At 46.3% G+C, this 17,496-nt stretch overlaps 2 protein-coding genes across 2 annotated transcripts in view; both read left to right on the top strand.

Moving 5' to 3' along the window:
- Positions 1-17,496, top strand: part of RTCB (RNA 2',3'-cyclic phosphate and 5'-OH ligase) — a 300,226-nt gene that overhangs the window by 166,915 nt on the left and 115,815 nt on the right. The window lies entirely within an intron of this gene.
- SYN3 (synapsin III) overlaps positions 1-17,496 on the top strand; it is a 406,353-nt gene that overhangs the window by 379,676 nt on the left and 9,181 nt on the right. Inside the window, 5 exon segments of the mRNA XM_069082163.1 lie at positions 354-474; positions 13,836-13,923; positions 14,510-14,580; positions 16,234-16,491; positions 16,628-16,685. Of these exon segments, the coding sequence (XP_068938264.1) occupies positions 354-474; positions 13,836-13,923; positions 14,510-14,580; positions 16,234-16,491; positions 16,628-16,685 (596 nt within the window).

Here is a 17,496-nt window from a genome sequence, read left to right as displayed (position 1 = left end):
GGAGGGGCCTTAGAACAGGGGATGTCAGGGCTGGGAAGGGCCTTCTTAGAATAGAGAATGTCAGGGCTGGGAGGGGCCTTAGAACAGGGGACGTCAGAGCAGAGAGAGACATTAGAAATCTTCTAGTCCCACACCCTTATTGAATACAATACTGAAATGAGGCCAATAGAGGTTAATTGACTTGCCAGGGCCACATGTGATGGTCAACATAGCCGGGATTCCAACCTAGGTCACTGAACTCCCAACAGGTGGACCCAAACGCTCCAATCCCTCCCCACCAGAAGCTGATACTTTCTCATTCTACCCTTTCTTAGTGCCTTGAGTCTCCCAAAGCGAAACTGGAAAACCAATAGATTGCCAGGACATCACCAGCATTATGGCCATGGCCAAAACCTACCCCACAGCAGAGAACTTCATTGACTCCAGGTATGACATATGGACCCTGAAAATTGGCAACAATGACAAGGCCTGTATGTGAGTGCCCTGGGATGGGGGAATGGTGGGAGTAGGGACAGAATGGGAAAGAATGGGGGAGCAGGCTTCACTTGGTGATACAAGCTCTGACTGCAGGAGGGAAGGAGATCTGCCCTCTTTCCCTTTCTGCCTCCTCAACCCCCCAGTCAGGCAATCAATCAATAAACCTTTATTAAGCTCCTACTATGTGCCAGGCACTGTCCTAAGTGCTGGGGATACAAGAAAAGGAAAAAGACAGTCCTGCCCCCAGAGAGCTTACAATCTAAACTCTGGTCATTTTGGAGGAAAGAGCGTCCAGGTCCACCACTGCAGGGGATTCTCATTCATTCATTCCATTGGTTGTGTTCTTTCCTCATGCCCTTTGCTTATCTCTATCCTCCAGGCACCACTAGTCCCACCTACCTTCCCATTTGACAGTACACCAGGACTGAAGTCTGACCATCTGTCCACAATCAGCTCCTGCTGGAGAGCCAGAAGGAGCCAAGAGCCGGCACCAACTTCCTCCTCCCAATCCCACACCCAGCTACAGGAATGGGGAGCCAATGTGGCCCAGGGGAAAGTATAAAGAATTTAGAGTCACCCAACCAGGGTTCAACTCTGTGTGACCTTGTGGACAAATGACTTTACCTTCCTGGACCTCAAATGCCATGGAAGTGAAGTAACAGGGTCATATACTAGACATTTAATGAATGTTTGTTGATTTACCGATTGACTGATTGATTGATTCTGAGGTCCCTTCCAGTTCTGAATCCCCAATGTTATGATATCCCAAACCAACCACATTTCACTCCTCCTACAGGCATCCCTCCACCTTCCCCCTTACATCCTTACATCTGCTGTCACCAAGCTACTCACTCACTGTGTCAAGCAAAGAATGGCATTTAGTATCTCCATGCCTCCATTTCCCTATATGCCATAAAAGACAAAAGAAAGGAGATCACCCCTTACTATGTTAGGAGGAAACACCTTGAGTCCCTTAGAGAAAGATGCCACAAAAGCACAGGGGGACGTACCTGGGGCCACTCACAGAATTTCCAAGTGGGATGGGGCCTCCAAGCCCACCATTTAGTCTCTGCCTAAAGGTTATAAATAACCAGGAACTCACTACTTCCCAAGACAGCACATTCCACTTTGGGACAGCTCTCATGGGCAGGAAGTTTTTCCTATAAAAGCTACATGATTTAGTAGAAATGGAAATGAATGGGAGTGAGAAAAAGGACTTTTCTACTGTATAACCTTGGCCAAGGCATTCCTCATCTGTAAAATCAGGCAATTAGAGCAGATGGCCTTGACGGCCCATCCCAGCTTTAAAAGTCATTCTATTCACTTAATTGCATGGATTAATCTGGAGTTACCCCCTCACCAAAAGAGAGAGGGGACATGGATTATATTTAGCTCTTATTGAGATTCTGAAACAAGTAAATCATATATATATATATATATATATATATATATATATATATAATTTATAAGGCAGGAATCTAGAAAGTAAGGGGAAAAAAGTAGAAAATGTTGCCTTCCAAATGGGCAATAGGACCCTTCAGTGGAATGAATGAATGAATGATCAATGAATGAATGATTAGTGAATGAATGATCAATGAATGAATGATCAATGAGTGAAAGAACAATTATTAAGGGCCAAGCTTCAGTTTGGTCAAGAAGGTCACATTCTAATACATGGAGGAGAGGTTAGCTGCAGGGCAGACAGAAAGGTCAGAGAAGCACATGGCGCTGCATCATGGCAGATGGTCCTTCAGGTGCATAGATAAGTCAGACAACAGTGACTGGGGGTCAGGAGGACATATCAACATGGTGCATGGGAAGGACTTGAGCGCTTTGGAATTCAGTAAGGTCTAATAGTCCTTCTTCTTGCTAGAAAGATTGAAGTTGGTCACTCCCTGCTCCCAAGCAATGGGAGTGGCCATGTCTACTCTTCCGGGAAGAGTGGGGGGTGGGGACGTTGAGGGATGGAGTGCCCAGAGGGGACTTGGAGGGGCCCAGAGTGATCCTGAGGATCCAAGTGGAACAGGGAGTTCATTGAGCTCCTTCCCACAAAGGTGGGAAAGAGGTTGGGGTTTCTGAGTTTAGGGAAGAGGGTTTAGGGGGAAGGGAGCTACAAGAAAATTTGGAGGTAAAAGGCTCCACGCTGCTGTCGGTTCTCAACAATACCTTGGACAGTCTTGGGGTAGGGTCTCCAAGTTAATAGGCATCAGAAGCAGGATTTGAACTGAGAGCCAGTCAGCCTTCCTTGAACCCTGCTGCTTGTCAAGGGAAAGAGACAGAACCAGGAATGCTGACAGCATGAGAAATCAAGGTATCCTATGGTGGAGGGAAGGAAGAGGCTGAATCATCAAACCCACAGAAGAGATACAGGAAGAATACTGGAGAACAGCTGCAGGCAATGAGTTCACATGTCAGAGGCAATGAGGAAGGAGGCTCCTGCCTTGGGACAGCTTCCCTTAGTCCTAGGGGTGGAGACCCCAGAGATTCTGAAAGGGGCAGCTCCTAGCTGGCCCTGGTGCCTGGCCAAGGGCTGAATCGACAAGTCTATCAAAGAACAGTAACAGTAAGTGTCCCCCACTTACAGGGCAGGTGCCAGGGACCTGTCTTTTCCTTGTCTAATTATAATAGTGCACATTTATAGAACTCTCGAGGGTTTGAAAAGCCCTTTACCTATACAGCATTATCTCATATAATACAAATTTAATATATACTTATATTTAATATGTATATTGATATGCATATTATATACACATACACAATATATACATTAATACACGATCATATAATAATCCTGTGAAGTAACTACTATTGTTATCCCCATTTTACACATAAAGAAAACAAAGTAGATAGAGGTGAAGGGAATTGTCCAGGGTCACAAAGCTGCTGAGTGTTTGAACTCAGGTCTTCCTGATTCCAAGACCAGCATTGTCTCCATTCAATACCTAACTGCCTAACAAGGAAGCAATTCAAGAAAGAGAAGGCAGGTGACTACCAGGGGCATTTCTAAATGAGTTTTGATTCAGTGCTACAGACATCCTAACAATTGAATCTAATGGGGGAAAGCATTGTAAGTCCCTAGGTCTTTCATGACCACAACCTGTGTGACCTTGGGTAAGTCAGTTAACCTCCACGGACCTCAGTTTCCTCATCTGTGATATGAGGGAGCTGGACTAGAAGGCCTCAGTGATCCTTTCTAGCTCCAAATCTATGATCCTGTAAATCTACAATTCATCTGTACTTTCTCTTCATGAAAGCCATCTCCCTCCTAACAGATCAATCAACAAACATTTATTAAGCACCTACCATAGCTCTAGGCTGTAGTGATGCAAAGACATGTTGAAGCTTTGAAGACGAATTGGGGTCCTAAGAAATAGACGTGAGGAGGGGGTACATTCCAAGCCAAAAAACATTTATTACGCGTCTATGGTATGCCAGGCACTCTGCTAAATGCTGGGGATACAATTAGTAAAGACAGTCCTTACCCTCCACAAATTTACAATCTATAGTATTCTAGGCATGAAGGACAGAGCCTTTATGCAGACGCAGAAATGCTTTTCCCTCCCAGGAATATCTCGTGCCTGGGGTCAGACTCCTGGGCATGACATACTTTTTCACTTCCCTGCCCACTTCTGAAGAAGTTTGGAGAAAGGAGCACAGGATTCAGATTCAGGGGACCCGGGTTCAAATCCCAGTTTTGTGTGACCTCCCCCTCTCTGTGCCTTAGTTTCCTTTTCCAGCAAATGAGCTGCTTGACTCTGGAGGTCCCTTACTTCCTACTCCAGATCTCAGGATTCCTCTGCGTCTTTCCAGCACCCCACTCTGGTCCAGGATGATTTCATCCCACAGTGGTTTCTCATTGTGCCAGTTCCCCTTCAAAACTGACATCTCTGTGCCCCAGTTTCCACCTTGTACGGATTACATCATTGCTACATCCATCATGTAAGGCCTTCCGCCAGGCTGACAGCTCCTCTCTGACATTGGCAGTGGTGTTTAGGGCTGGCCAACAGCCGAGGGAAGGTGTTTGTGTTAATAGGAAGCTGGGAGAGCCTCTCCCTCCAAAGGCCATTCCTCTGTTCCTTGGGTTGGCTTCCTGTTGTCCCATGAGGACCTTTCCCCCATGTGACCACTGACCACAATGCCCTTCTTCAAGAGGGTTACTTAGTTCATGCAGACCCACCTCCTGTCCTAGGATGGTTCAGACTGTATTTGCAAATGCCTTAATTTCCTCCTTTGCCTCCCCTTTTCTGCTCTATCTAGATAATTATATTCATGGATGTGCCCAGTATGTGGTCTTGAGTTATTTCTACTAATGTAATTTCGGTAATTCATTTATTCATCACTCATTCATTCATTTGTTCATCTATCCATTCAATCATCAAAATGTATTAAATTATAACTATAATTATATCGGGAATTTCAGGAAATACAAAAATGAGTGAGCCATGACTCACACCCTCTAAGGGCTTACAATCCAGTAAAGGCGATATGACACGAATGTATATTCCTGGAATGCATGGCAGACTATGGCAAATCCCACAAGTGAGGGACCAATGAAGTATCTTGGGATTTCTGAGAAGGCTGAGATCACTTCTGAGGGGATGGTCTTAGAAGTTAGACTTCCAAGCATGGGCAGTTTCAATAGGCAAATAGAAGGAAAGCATTCCAGAGGAAGGGAATAGCACAAATCACAGGTATGGAGGTGGGAAAAAACATAGGGCTGGTTCAGAGAACAGACAACAGGATAATGTGGTTGCTTAGTGCACAGGGGGCATGTAGAGAAGCAGTTGTTTGGAGCCAAAGCTATTGTCTTAAACAGAGAATGCCACAGGGTATGGTCACCCAACTGCCAAGTATGTGGACTCCCCCACATCCTGAGTGGATTTCCCCATGCTGCTGCTAGGTTTTGCCTTGGATCTCTTCACTGACTTCTTCTAAAGCCCCCAGTAGACATGGGCAGTGATGCCCCCCAATTGGTGCTTTCTGCAGGAAATACAGACCCAGATCCCCACCCCAACCTTCCCACCAAAGAGGTATAGAAAATATTCCCATAGTCAAAGTCTTCACTGGGGTGAAGCAAATGTGGCTCAGAATTTTGAAAGAGTCATTCGCATTTATCATTCTTTATCTGCACAGAAACAACTGGATTTAGCATTTAGTTAGCCAGAAAAATTCATTCAGAGGAAGCTACCAGATAGCATGTTTTCTCCTCTGAGCCATGAACACATCCCCAGCTGGACCCTCCCCTGCTCACTGCCCAACACTCCCCACTGCAGCTGCTTTGTCCAGTCTTGAGATCTCTCCCCCACTCCTCCAACCCCACTCAACTGAATTTGATTTGAGAGAACTTTTTATATCACTTGCCCCAGGCACTCAAATTGGTAGTTATGGCTCTGTAGACAAAAGTGAGAGAAACTCAAATTTCTTAATACAGTGTGGCTGCTTCTTTATTCTGAATTTACTGAATGCAAAAAAAAGAAGAAATTTTAATATCCTAGCAGAACAGAAAAAGAGCATTATATGTAAAATGATGTCTCTTGATTATTGTATAAATTTATATATAATAAAGATTTCTATTTAAAATATACTAAATTCATAAAGAACTAGGTCTAAAACATCAGACACTTACTATCTGTATGATCTTGGGCAGGTGACTAAACTCTGGGGCTCAGTTTTGTTATTTGTAAAATGAGGGGGTCAGATGCAATGACTTCTAAGTTGACTCCTTTCAATTTCTAAATCTATAATCCTATAATTTGAACCCAGATACTATTTGAACACAAAATCTGGGGTCTTTCTACCATACCACACTACCTCTCTTATGGAGTGATTTGCTTATGGATCTGAGATTGACACAGACCTATCAATGGCTTTTCCTTCAATGCCCACACTCACCCTGTCTCCATTTTGTTTTGGCTACAGAAGAGCAGATCTGACCCTGACAACTTGTCCAACAACTGGCCTTGGTAGAGATGTTCTGGGTAAAGATTCCAATAGGGGGTACAGCTAGGAATACAGTTTGGCTGGAATATTATGGATGTGAAGGGGAATCATGTGAAACCAGGTTGGAAAGGCAGGTTGAGTTCACATCATCTGTCACCTTCCATCCCTGTGGACATATACAGATTTTTAAGTCGGGCCACAGGAGGCCAGCCCCATTCTTCCAACTTCCCCTAAATTCATTGTAGCTGGACAGCTCCTGCCATCAGTGTAGACAGTGTGGCTCTCAATGAAGAAGGCTACCTTTAAATAGTGTCGTTCTCACCATGTTCTCAGCCACACAACTTCTGAGAGTAATGGTAACTGTCTCCGACAATTTGTCATCCAGCCTTTTCTTAGAGATCTCCATTGAAAGGGGATGCAGTCTCTCAAAAGTTGCCCAAACCACTTTTGAACAGTTTTTTGGAAGTTTTTCTTTACCACAAACATAAATCTGTCTCTATATCTTCTACCCATAGCCCATAGTTCTGCCCTTTGGGGCCTAGTAGAATAAGCCTAAAACTTTTTGTCAAGTTAATTAAAACCAGGTAGGTAGCCTGAGTTCCTTTCTTTGCAGAAAGAAGGTTTTTCCTCTATGATCTGGGGACCCTGAAGTTGATGGGAATGTGGGAACCAAAAGAGGGAAACTTCTTTCTATGCCCCACATTTGGAATGTGGAATCACTCACCACATTGAGAAAGGAATGGTTGACTTCTTGAGGGCTCAGTGGATGGATTAGGAAGGACTTTCAGCCCTGCAGAAGATTCGTAAGAGTCAGGAGTAGGAGAAATATGGCAGAGATGGATATACAAGGACACCCCCATTTCTTTGTCTTCCATGAGACACTTTTGGTACCTTTCTAGGAAAGAAAGGAACACAGCTCACCTAAGTGGTCCTGGAGGATAATTCATTCAATTTGGGACAGGAGAGGACCAGAGAGAGGAACCACTGGGGTCTTGATTCCTAGATTCCCTTAACAAGTCCTGGGATGTCAGTCTTCATAAGGCTCAAAAAGTAAGTTGGAATGGGATTGTAGAGGGCCTTGAGTGTCAACCTAAAGAGTTCAGATTTAATTTGAGAAGTAAATTGAAGGATTTCTTAAAATAAGCAATGCCATAATCAGGACTGTTTGGTGAAGATTAAACTGGTCAATATATGTGAGGTGAGTTAAGAATAAGTGAGAGACTGGATAGATGCAAGGAAACCAGTTATGAGCACATGAGGATTCGAGGGAGGTAATGAATTTAAGATGGGAGCAGAATCAACAAGATTTGATGATCCTTGGATTCACATACATTGTGTATGGAAGAAAGAATGGAAGAAGGGGAAGAGAGAGAGACAAAGAGAGACAGAGAGAAAGACAGAGACAGAGGCAGAAAAAGAAGACAGAGAAAGGACAGAGAGAGAAGGAGAGGGAGAGAAGGGGAGAGAGAGAGAAAAGGGAGAGAAGGAGGAGGGGGGGAGGGGGGGGGGGGGGAGGGTGGCAGAGAGAACCATTTCAAGGATGACAACAAAGTTTTAAATCTGGTCGACTGAGAGAATAGTGGTGTTATTCCCTGAGGAAAAAAGAAGATAGGTGGAGTAGTTTTCTTGGAAGAAAGGTAATGAATTTCATTTGGGGAATGTTGAGTTAGATATGCAGATGAAGTTCTCTAACATCCAATTTGAAACTCTAGGATTATGAGATCTTAGATTCAGAGCTAAGATGAACCTTAGAGGGCATCCTGCTCAGCCCCATCATGTACAGATAAGAATGAAGCACAGAAAGCACAGAAAGGTTTAATTATTTGCCCAAACTTACACATCTAGTTGATTTCAAACTGAGGTCTTTATGATTCCAATTCCTATGCTTACTCACTATAATGCTGTCTCTGTAGGTACAGAGCTTGAGAGAGAAGTTGAGACAAGTTATAAAAATGGAGTCATTAGTATAGACTAATCAGATGAAATGGATGGTAGAAAAAAAGGAAGGATTTAGAGACAGAGACAAAGAGAGAAGGAGGAGAAGGAGGAGAGGAAGAGGAAGAGGAGGAGGAAGAAGAAGAAGAAAAGTAGATGATGATGATGATGATGAAGAAGAAGAAGAAGAAGACTGAGGGCAGAATCTTGGGAAACACCAACATTTAAAGAGTGGGATGAGGAAGAAGGTTCAACTAAGAAGACATAGAAGATGTGGTCAGAAAGGCAGGAGAACCAAGAGACAGCGGTGCCTGGGAAGCTAAGACAGGAGAGGGTTTCAGGAAGGAGGGTGTGGATATCTGGGTCTCACCCCATTGAGATGATGGAGGATAAGGACTGTTAAAGGGCCATTGGATTTGGTCATTGGGTCAAACACCCTGATGCTAGCTTTTTAGAAAATAATCTCAGTGGAGCCGTGGAGACGCCAATGGACTTAGCTGCTGTTAAGTTGATCAGATCTCAGAAGGTCCCAGTCAGGCATAACTCGTTGCTGTTTTTTTCCTGGCTCTGTCCCAACGCATCTTGTTTAAAGGTTCTCGGTATATTCTTAGACCCATCCTTACAACACGCTCTTCATCCATTTATTAGCTCACATGTGGGAACTCACCCCTTTGACACAATGTCATTGTTCCCACTGACGATCTGTGTTCTGCCCAGCTCTTCCATTGGTCATCATATATCATTCGTGGCCGTCAAATGACCTTCCTCATATACTGAGAATAATTTTCTTAGTGGTTGCCACCCTGTCCTAAGTGGTCACAAGATTATAGAATCATAACTCATTCGAGCTGAAAGGTCAGCTAAAACAACCCCCTCATTTGACAGATGGAGGTGAGAGGTGATGTGACTTTCCCAAGGTCAAACCAAACAGCACATTCACAGAAGAGCCAGGACTCTGCACCCTGAACCTGAGAGTCGTGAGAGACCTGGTTTGAGTCTCACTTCTGACTTAATAGCTCTGGGACTACAAGCAAACTGCTTCCTCTCCCGAAAGCCTCAGTTTCCATATCTTTTAAATGAATGCCTCCAATACTTATATCACAGGGCTGTGAAGATTAAAAGAGATCCTATGTGCAAATATTATTTAGGATTATAATCGTGATTACATCTAGCATTAAACAGCGCTCTAAAGCTTGCAAAGCACTTTACATAGGTTAACTCATTTGCTTTTCACCACAAAAGGGAAGTAGGTGTTATGATTATCCCCATTTTACAGATGAGGCAGACTGAGGCTAAGTGACTTTCCCAGGGTCACACAGCTAGGAAGTGGCTGAGCAAGGATGTGAACTCAGGTCTTCCTGACTTTTCCCTAGGCCTCCTCCTCACTCAATCCCCTTCCTCAGATATCCCCTTGATCTCACCAAACTGCACACTTGGCTTTCATCCTAAATCAGACACGATTTATCGCTCCAGTTTTTGCTGTACTCATGCAGCCCTCGCCAAAGACTTTATGAATTCAATGACATGCCATCTTCCCATGATTTAATGATGTAATAGCATTCAGACCTCAGGATGGTACAGGGCTAGGCTTTCAGTAAGAGGGTCAGAGTTCAACCAAATTGTTTAACCTCTCTCTGCCTTAGTTTTTTTCAACTATGAGATGAGTGTCTGGGATTCTGAAATCCTTTCCGGCTCAGGGTCTATAATCTTACAACATCTCCCTCTCCTTGTCCCCCCTATAATACTGGGTTTTTAAGAAGATTCCAGAATTCCTAGTCCTGGGATTCGGGGTTCTCATTTTCAGTGGCTTGGATCCCTTCAGTAGGCAGTCTAGTGAAGCCTATAGATCCCAACTTAAAATGTTTTTAAATGTACAAAAAATACATAGGTTTCCAAAGGAAGCCAATTATGTCAAAAAGAGGTAATTTTTTTTTCTCATCTAAGTTTCCAGACCCCTTGAAATCCACCATGTGGGGCGGCCAGGTAGCACAGCGAGTAAGGGCACCGGCCCCAGAGTCGGGATGACCTGGGGATCGAATCCGGGCTCAGACACTTAGCACTCACCCAGAAATAACTGGCCATGTAACTTTGAGCAAGTTACTTAACTCCAATTGCTTTAAAAAAAAAAAAAGAAAGAAATCTACCTGTGGACCCCAGAGTAAGAAGCCTATCCTAGGGACACCCCCATAGAGCATTATGGGCTTCTGAGTTCTCATCTCTGGATGTTTTCTCTTGCTCTAATACAGGACGACTCTACCTTGGGAAACTGGAAAACCAACAGAGGTTCCACCATGCTGAACAGGTGACCACGAGTGAGAAGTGAGGAAGGAAGAAGCTTCAGTGATTGGCACCAGACCTTGGTTGTAATCCCACTTCAGACACCAGCTATGTGACCCTGGTCAAGTCACTTAACCAAGTCTCAGTGTCTTCATTTATAAAATTAGGACATTACACCTCATTTTGTAGCATTAAAATGAGGACATTGTAACCTCATGACTGAGGACTCAGTAATTTCGAAGGTCCCTTCCACCCTTGAGAGAACCCTACTAGGAGATGGCCTCCCTGGTGACCCCCTCTCAGACATCATCTGGCCCTGCCAGCTGCCCAACGACCTGCCTGGGTGGAGATGTCCTGGGTGGAGTCTAGACTGGCTGCCTAATCCCCCAGGATGAGAGGTGCCTTCCTCGTGCCAGCCTCCTTCACAGAGATCTGGCGTGGGAAAGGGCTTACTCAGAGAACTGGAATTTACTTAATTCTGCAGGGATTGTGCAGCCCACGAGCTGAGCATGCCCCCTCCACTGCTCCTCCCTCCAGGGGCTCCCTTCTCCAGTGATGAGTTCACCCTGAGTCTCCCTGTGAGGGCGGGAAAGGAAAGAGGCCTTGCCAGGCCTGACGGAGCCTGGTCATCAGACAGACTAACTCAAGGATGGAAGCAGCCCTGGACCTCTCCCATCCTTCAGCTAGTTGCACAAAGGAGATACCTGCCCCCACTCCCTGAAGGCAGTCCTTGGGGAAATGGGGTGCAGGGGAGAGAGACTTTAGATTCAGAAGGTCTACATTCAAACCTCACTTATGTCATTTACTTTCTATGTGATGTTGGGCAGGTCCCTTAAACTCTCTGGGCCTCAGTCTCCTACTATGTAAAATGAGAGGGTTGGGCTACATGGCCTTGACTGTCTCTTTCAGCTTTAAATCTGTGATTATGATTTTAACTGTGTGACCCTGGACAAGTCACTTTGTCACTGGGTCTCAGTTTGCCCATCTGTCAAATGAGACTGGATGGCTTCTACCTCTAGGTGTCTGCGCCTAGGAGCAGAAGTAAGGCTGCAATGGAAAGAGCCATGATTTTGTAGGGGAAGGTTCCGGGTCCATCTTCTGTCTCTGTCACTCACCTGGGGACTCAGGAGCAGATCCCAAGCCCACAGGCCTCCGTGACCCCAGATTTGATCCTAAGATCCCATCCTCCCCACTGAAGGGCTGAACTGCCCCTCTGCAGGGGCCGGGGCTTCTGGGTTGGTTGGTTTTGTAAAGACCGGGTGACTTAGGAAGCCCGTCAGCTTTGGTGCTCCAAAGTCCGGTGCTAGCTAGGTCCCTATCTCCGCCACAGCTCCTCATCCCATAGCTTCCCCTGTGAGATGGAGGGCTGAGCAGCTCCCCAGAGAAGGCCGGACAGAGCCTGCCATGGGCTGATTCCCCATCTTCGTGCTCCCAAACAGCCCACCTGCATGCACACACCACCACCTTGTACTCATTCCTGAGAGGGGAAGACAACTTCAGAGTATCAAACCAAGCAAATTCCCTGGATGCCAGTTCACTCAGAAGCTTTTCTGGGGGCCTCTGACCATCCCAAATATCTCTGGGGCATGGGGGGAAGAGCCCTCCTAGGTCCACAGACCTGAGAGCTGGGAGGAACCTTAGAGATAAGCTAACCCACATCTCCCATTTACCATTAGAGAAACTGAGGCCTAGAGAGGAAACATGACTCCCCAAATTTATGTAATTAGTAAATATGGAGAGAACTGTGGTGGTGGAACAGAACTTAACTCAGACAGACTCGAATTCAAATCCTGCCTCAGACACAGAAGCCAAATGACCTTTGGCAAATCACAGCAACTTTCTAAGCCTCAGCTGCTTCACTTGTGAAACGAGGGTGAAAATAATAGCACCGGCCTCATAAGGTAGTTATGAAAATCTAACCTTACAGTACTATTAGTTGATAAACATACATTAAGCACCTAGTGCTGTGTCCCGGTTGCTATGCTATGTCCTGGGGTTACAAAAACCAAAGAAGAAACATGGGGCAGGCAGGGGCCAGGTCCTCTGGGCAGTTTCAAGGCTGCCTTGTGCCCAGTCCCCACTCCCACCCATCCATGTCCCACATGAATAAACTCAAGTCCTGGGAGATTATCAGATAGACAAGTGACTTGTAGAAGAGTGGTCCGGGCAGTGCTGGCCCCAGTCACGCAGAGACCCCAAATCCAAGGCTCCCCTCTGGCTTACTTCATCATGATCACAATTCCTTACTATAAACATATAGAGGCAGCATGGAGAGGGGCAGAGAGGCAGGAGGCAGGAAGACCTGAGTTCAAATCCACTGGCATAATGTCAACTGTGTGACCTTAGGCAAAACCCACCCACCCACACCCCAGTTTCCTCCTCTTGAAAATCAGAAGAATTAGAGAAGATAACTTCCCACGCCCCTTCCAATTCTAAAGGTGATGCTCCTGTGATTTCAAGCCCCCTCGGCCTCAGCACTCCCATTTCCTCCCCTCTAAACACTGGAGCCAATAACCATTAACCTTCTAACTCAAATGATCTGTGTGTGATGTTAAGACATTTCCAAAAAAGGCTGATTTCCACTAGAATTATCCCCAAGCATGAAGGATTTCTAATATCCCATCTGAGCTCTAGATTCAATGAATATAATCTCTCTTTCCAGGCCTGGAGGGGACTCCAAGTAACAGCATCCCCCCCCTTCCATGGGACCTCGGGAGGGGAGGGCAGGGCAGGGGTGCTGTGTCCACACAAAGCCCCCTGTGACTCCCCAATCCTCCAGCCTGGAGCCAAGTCACAGCCAGAGAGGTTTCCCTTGATAACAAACATCCTCTTGTTTCAGGGGTGAAAGTCCAGCTTCGAGATCTTTTCCCCACAGAGCAAACTTGACTCTAGAATCAAGTGGTTAAAGAGAGAATAAAGTGTTGGAGGCCACATCCCCTGCTCCTTTCCTCCTCTCAGGCCTAAATTGCAGTGCAGGGTGAATGGGACCATTGTCCAAGGGATGCCTGCTCTGGTCTCAAGGGAAGGGCAGATGGTGGAACCCTCTGGATTCTAAGAATGGGGAAGCATCAGCGTTCCCAGGGGAAAATAGCCCATGGAATCGATTCTAAATCCACTGATCCCACTGGGAACGTTCTCCTCCCTTCCTGGGGTTCCTGAAGAAGCCCAGAAATAGCTTTGCCTGAGTGTCTCTGTGTTCTCTGCAGGTATAACCTGTTCAGAGATGTTTGGGGCCTGGATATCTGTGCCATCAAAGCCAATCACAGCAGCGATGGCAGAAATTCCATCACTGAGGTGAGAGCGTGGTGGGTGCTTGCCTCGATTTATCTTCTCAACCATTCTTTGTGCAAACATTTATTGAACAAGAGGCAGTGGAATTCCAAGATTTAGAGTCAGGAGAGCTGGGTTCAAATACGGGCTCTGTCATTTACAAGGTCTGCGGCCTTGACCAAGTCATTGATCTGACTCTCGGTGCTTCTTAACTAGTCTAGACCAGTGGTTCTCATGGACTTCTTTGTCAGTATGGTGATGTCTATGAACCCCTTCTCGGAATCATGATTTTAAATGCATGAGACAAAATACATAGGATTATGAAGGAAACCAATTACATTTAAATGTAGTTATCAAAAACAAATTTTTTTTAAGCAATTGGGGTTAAGTAACTTGCTCAAGGTTACAAGGCCAGTTATTTTGTGTGGGTGCCAAGTATTTGAGGCCGGAACCGATCCCAGGTTTCCCGACACCAGGGCCTGTACTCTTACTCACTGTGCCACCCGGCCACCCCCCAAAAAATTTTCTTAAGTTCACAATTTTAAAATCCCTGGAATAAATGATATCTAAGTTCTTGACGGCTCCATGACTAAGTTCCTTCTGCATGCAGAGCCCTGACTTTGGGGAACTCCGACCATGTAGGCCCTCACAGGTCCAGAGCTCAAAGGCTTTCCGGCTGGGGTAAGCTTTTCTCCTCTCATCAGACATCTTCTGTCAGAGAGATTGTGGGGGAAGGGAAAGGCTGCTTTTTTCAGGTACAGTTAGACCAGATGATCTAAGCAATCCCTTCCAAATCTGAGGTTTTGTGATGCTATAAAAAGCCATTAAAGCTAACCTAGCTTTTGAGAATGTAGACCCCTTTCCACATCACCATGAGGCACTGGATAAGGAAGTCAGTTAATTCAACTATTAATTAATGACTGGTATCTCTTACTGAAGGTTATATACGATTGTTGGTGCAAGAGAAGTCTATGGTAACGTTGGCCTGGGGGTGCGGCGGCAGGGGGAGGAGGGGAGGGATCATATCTGAAGCCTGTATTTGAATCCTGGATCTGCCAACTGCTACCTGTGTGACAAGTTACAAAAACCACTCTGGACCTCAGTTTTCCCATCTGTAAAACATAGGTGTTGGACCAAATGGACCCTACATTTCCAGGCTAAGGCACACTGATACTCCCTTCTTGGCCAAATTTCCATCATCTCCATCAATCAATATTGTTTGTATGCCCACAGAGTGACATTGTTTTTCCCCAGGCAGAACGCCTCCAAAAAAAGCTATGTGCCAAAGGGAGAGACCAGACCCAGCTTGCTAGAAGTGTGAGCACCCTCTTCTGGGAGTCCAGGGTATTCCTTTCTGAAGCTGGTCATGGAAAAGACCTCTTCATCGGCTCAGAATGAGCCTCATCCAAATGAATTGTCTTGGTCCAGTTGTCCTCAAAGTGCAAAGCATGGCTGGGGTTGGGGTAAGCAGGTCCAGTCCAGGGACCGATCCAACCTCCCAGGGGTCCTTCATGCTAGGTATGCCCAAAGGCTGAAGGTTGGAAAACCAGCTCAGGGCTATTCCAACCTGGGGGGAACCTTCAAAGGACACTCACAGTAGTAGTACTAAATTTAGAGATGGTCCACGACCAAACGTGCCCTCCAAAGCAAGGAGGCAGGGAGAAGACAGAAGAAGATGGCTTAGGGGACAGAACTTTGGTTTCTTGGCAAGTCACTCATAACAACAGATTAATCACCCACATCTTTAAAAAATCAGACCTCTGATTTCATCAGTGTAGGGAATTCTGGGTGGACCTCTACCTTTGCCACGGTACAGAGTTTGGTTGGATCTATCCACATGTCTTGTCCCTCCCCAGCCTCACTTCTCTGCCTTTCTTTTTAGGGTTCCCTCAATCTGGGGCCCCCCAAACTTGGCCATGACCCCTTGAGAGGCATTGATACTTTGAGGGACATATTCTGCCTAAGCAGCAGGGGACCCCTCTTTGCTGGAGACCTCCACTTGGCCATTAACCAAGATGAAGGGGAACTTGCCTTCTCATCACTGAGGCTCAAAAAGAAGTTTTCCCAGGGTCAAGTATCAGGAAACAGAAAATCCAGCCTTAGGGGAAAAGGCCTTGGAAGAAGCAGGGAGGGTGTAGGTAAGGTTAATGTTGGAGAGGTCAGCAGCAGCCCTCAGGGACCACGGCCACTGTCTCCTCTGGAATGAGGAGAATGAAGGGCTGCTCCTTCCATGCTCTTCCCCTGCCCAGCCAGGGCCTTCACGGTCCCACCCAGTTCCCACCACCACCGGCCCCCACCTCTGGCCCCTTCTGGCCTGCTGTGCTGAACTGGCAGCAGGCAGGAGCCTGACACAGAGAACAAGTATGTGGGGGAGAGCCCTCCCACCCACTCAGGTTTAGAGATGATGAGAATCACATGGGCCCCAGCTGCAGCGTCTGTGGATTCCATTCTAGCCATGTGTCCCCGCTCCTCCGGGGGCCATGTGACACAGCCCAGTCTGCCCAAAGCCTGCCTGGCCCTGAGACTAATGCAGGCTGGGCCCGGTGTCCACCGGTGGGACAGCCTCGGGATAGGCAGTGCTGCTGTTCTCAGGTCAGGGATACTCTGGCTTTCTAATAAGATTAGAGGATCTTCAAAAATAGATCTTATTAAATAGTAGATAGAGAGTGCATCTCACAGCTAGAAAGACCTGCATTCAAGTCTCATCTTGTCTATGTTAACTTCTTAGTGGCCTAGGTAACTCTGAGACCAATGTGGAGAGAGGGCTCCAACCTGCACTAGTGAAGGTAGTTTCCTCCTCTGGGAAATCTCTATCCCAGTGAAATCATAAATTCAGGCCCAATCCCTATTGATTGGCGAGTCCAATTTCTTTCTCATTTTACAGAGAAGAAAGTAGAGGCACAGAGAGGTGGGCGGACTTGTCCAAGGTTACACAGCGGCTCAGGAGAAGAACGAGGATGAGAACCGAGGGGCCTTGATTTCAGGTCAAAGGCACTTTCTGCCACTCTGCAGCTGAGGTCACAGCCCTTCCCTTGCCCAGTGCCTAACAGATTTTGTTTGGTCATTTCAGTCGTGTCTCACTCTCTGTGACCCCATCTGGGGTTTTCTTGGAAAAGACACTGGAGGGATCTGCCATTCTCTTCTCCAGCTCATTTTACAGATGAGGAAACTGAGGCAAACAGTTTTGTGACTTGCCCAGGGTCACACAGCCAGATCTGAACTCAGGTCCTCCAGACTGGAAGTTACCTTCCAGAGCCCTGGCACTCTATCCTCTGTGCCATGTAGCTGCTCCACCTAACAGCAGGCATTTTTAACACACTTACTAAGTTGAATTGAATTGCCAAAGAGTGCAGATGGTTCTGTGGCAAATGCATGACTTACCTCTGGGGAATTCATCCATCCTCACCAGCCTGAGGGTGAGGGTGCCTTGCAGTCTTAGTCTCTAAGTCCATGAAGGCTGCTCTAACTGTACTCAGGCAGCCAAGCATCCCAACTGGACCAGGCCATGCAAAACAAAATGGCATTCAGCTGTCTGACCCAGGCCCCATGAGAGTTCTATCTGATCAGTGCTGTGTATACAGTAGGTGCTTAATACGC

The sequence above is a fragment of the Petaurus breviceps genome, unplaced genomic scaffold, assembly GCF_028583685.1.
Source record: "Petaurus breviceps papuanus isolate PSGF00001 unplaced genomic scaffold, PetGlider_PUasm1.0 156, whole genome shotgun sequence".
Taxonomy (NCBI): domain Eukaryota; kingdom Metazoa; phylum Chordata; class Mammalia; order Diprotodontia; family Petauridae; genus Petaurus; species Petaurus breviceps.
Note: the sequence above shows the minus strand (reverse complement) of the source record. Positions and strands in the feature narration are given on the sequence as shown.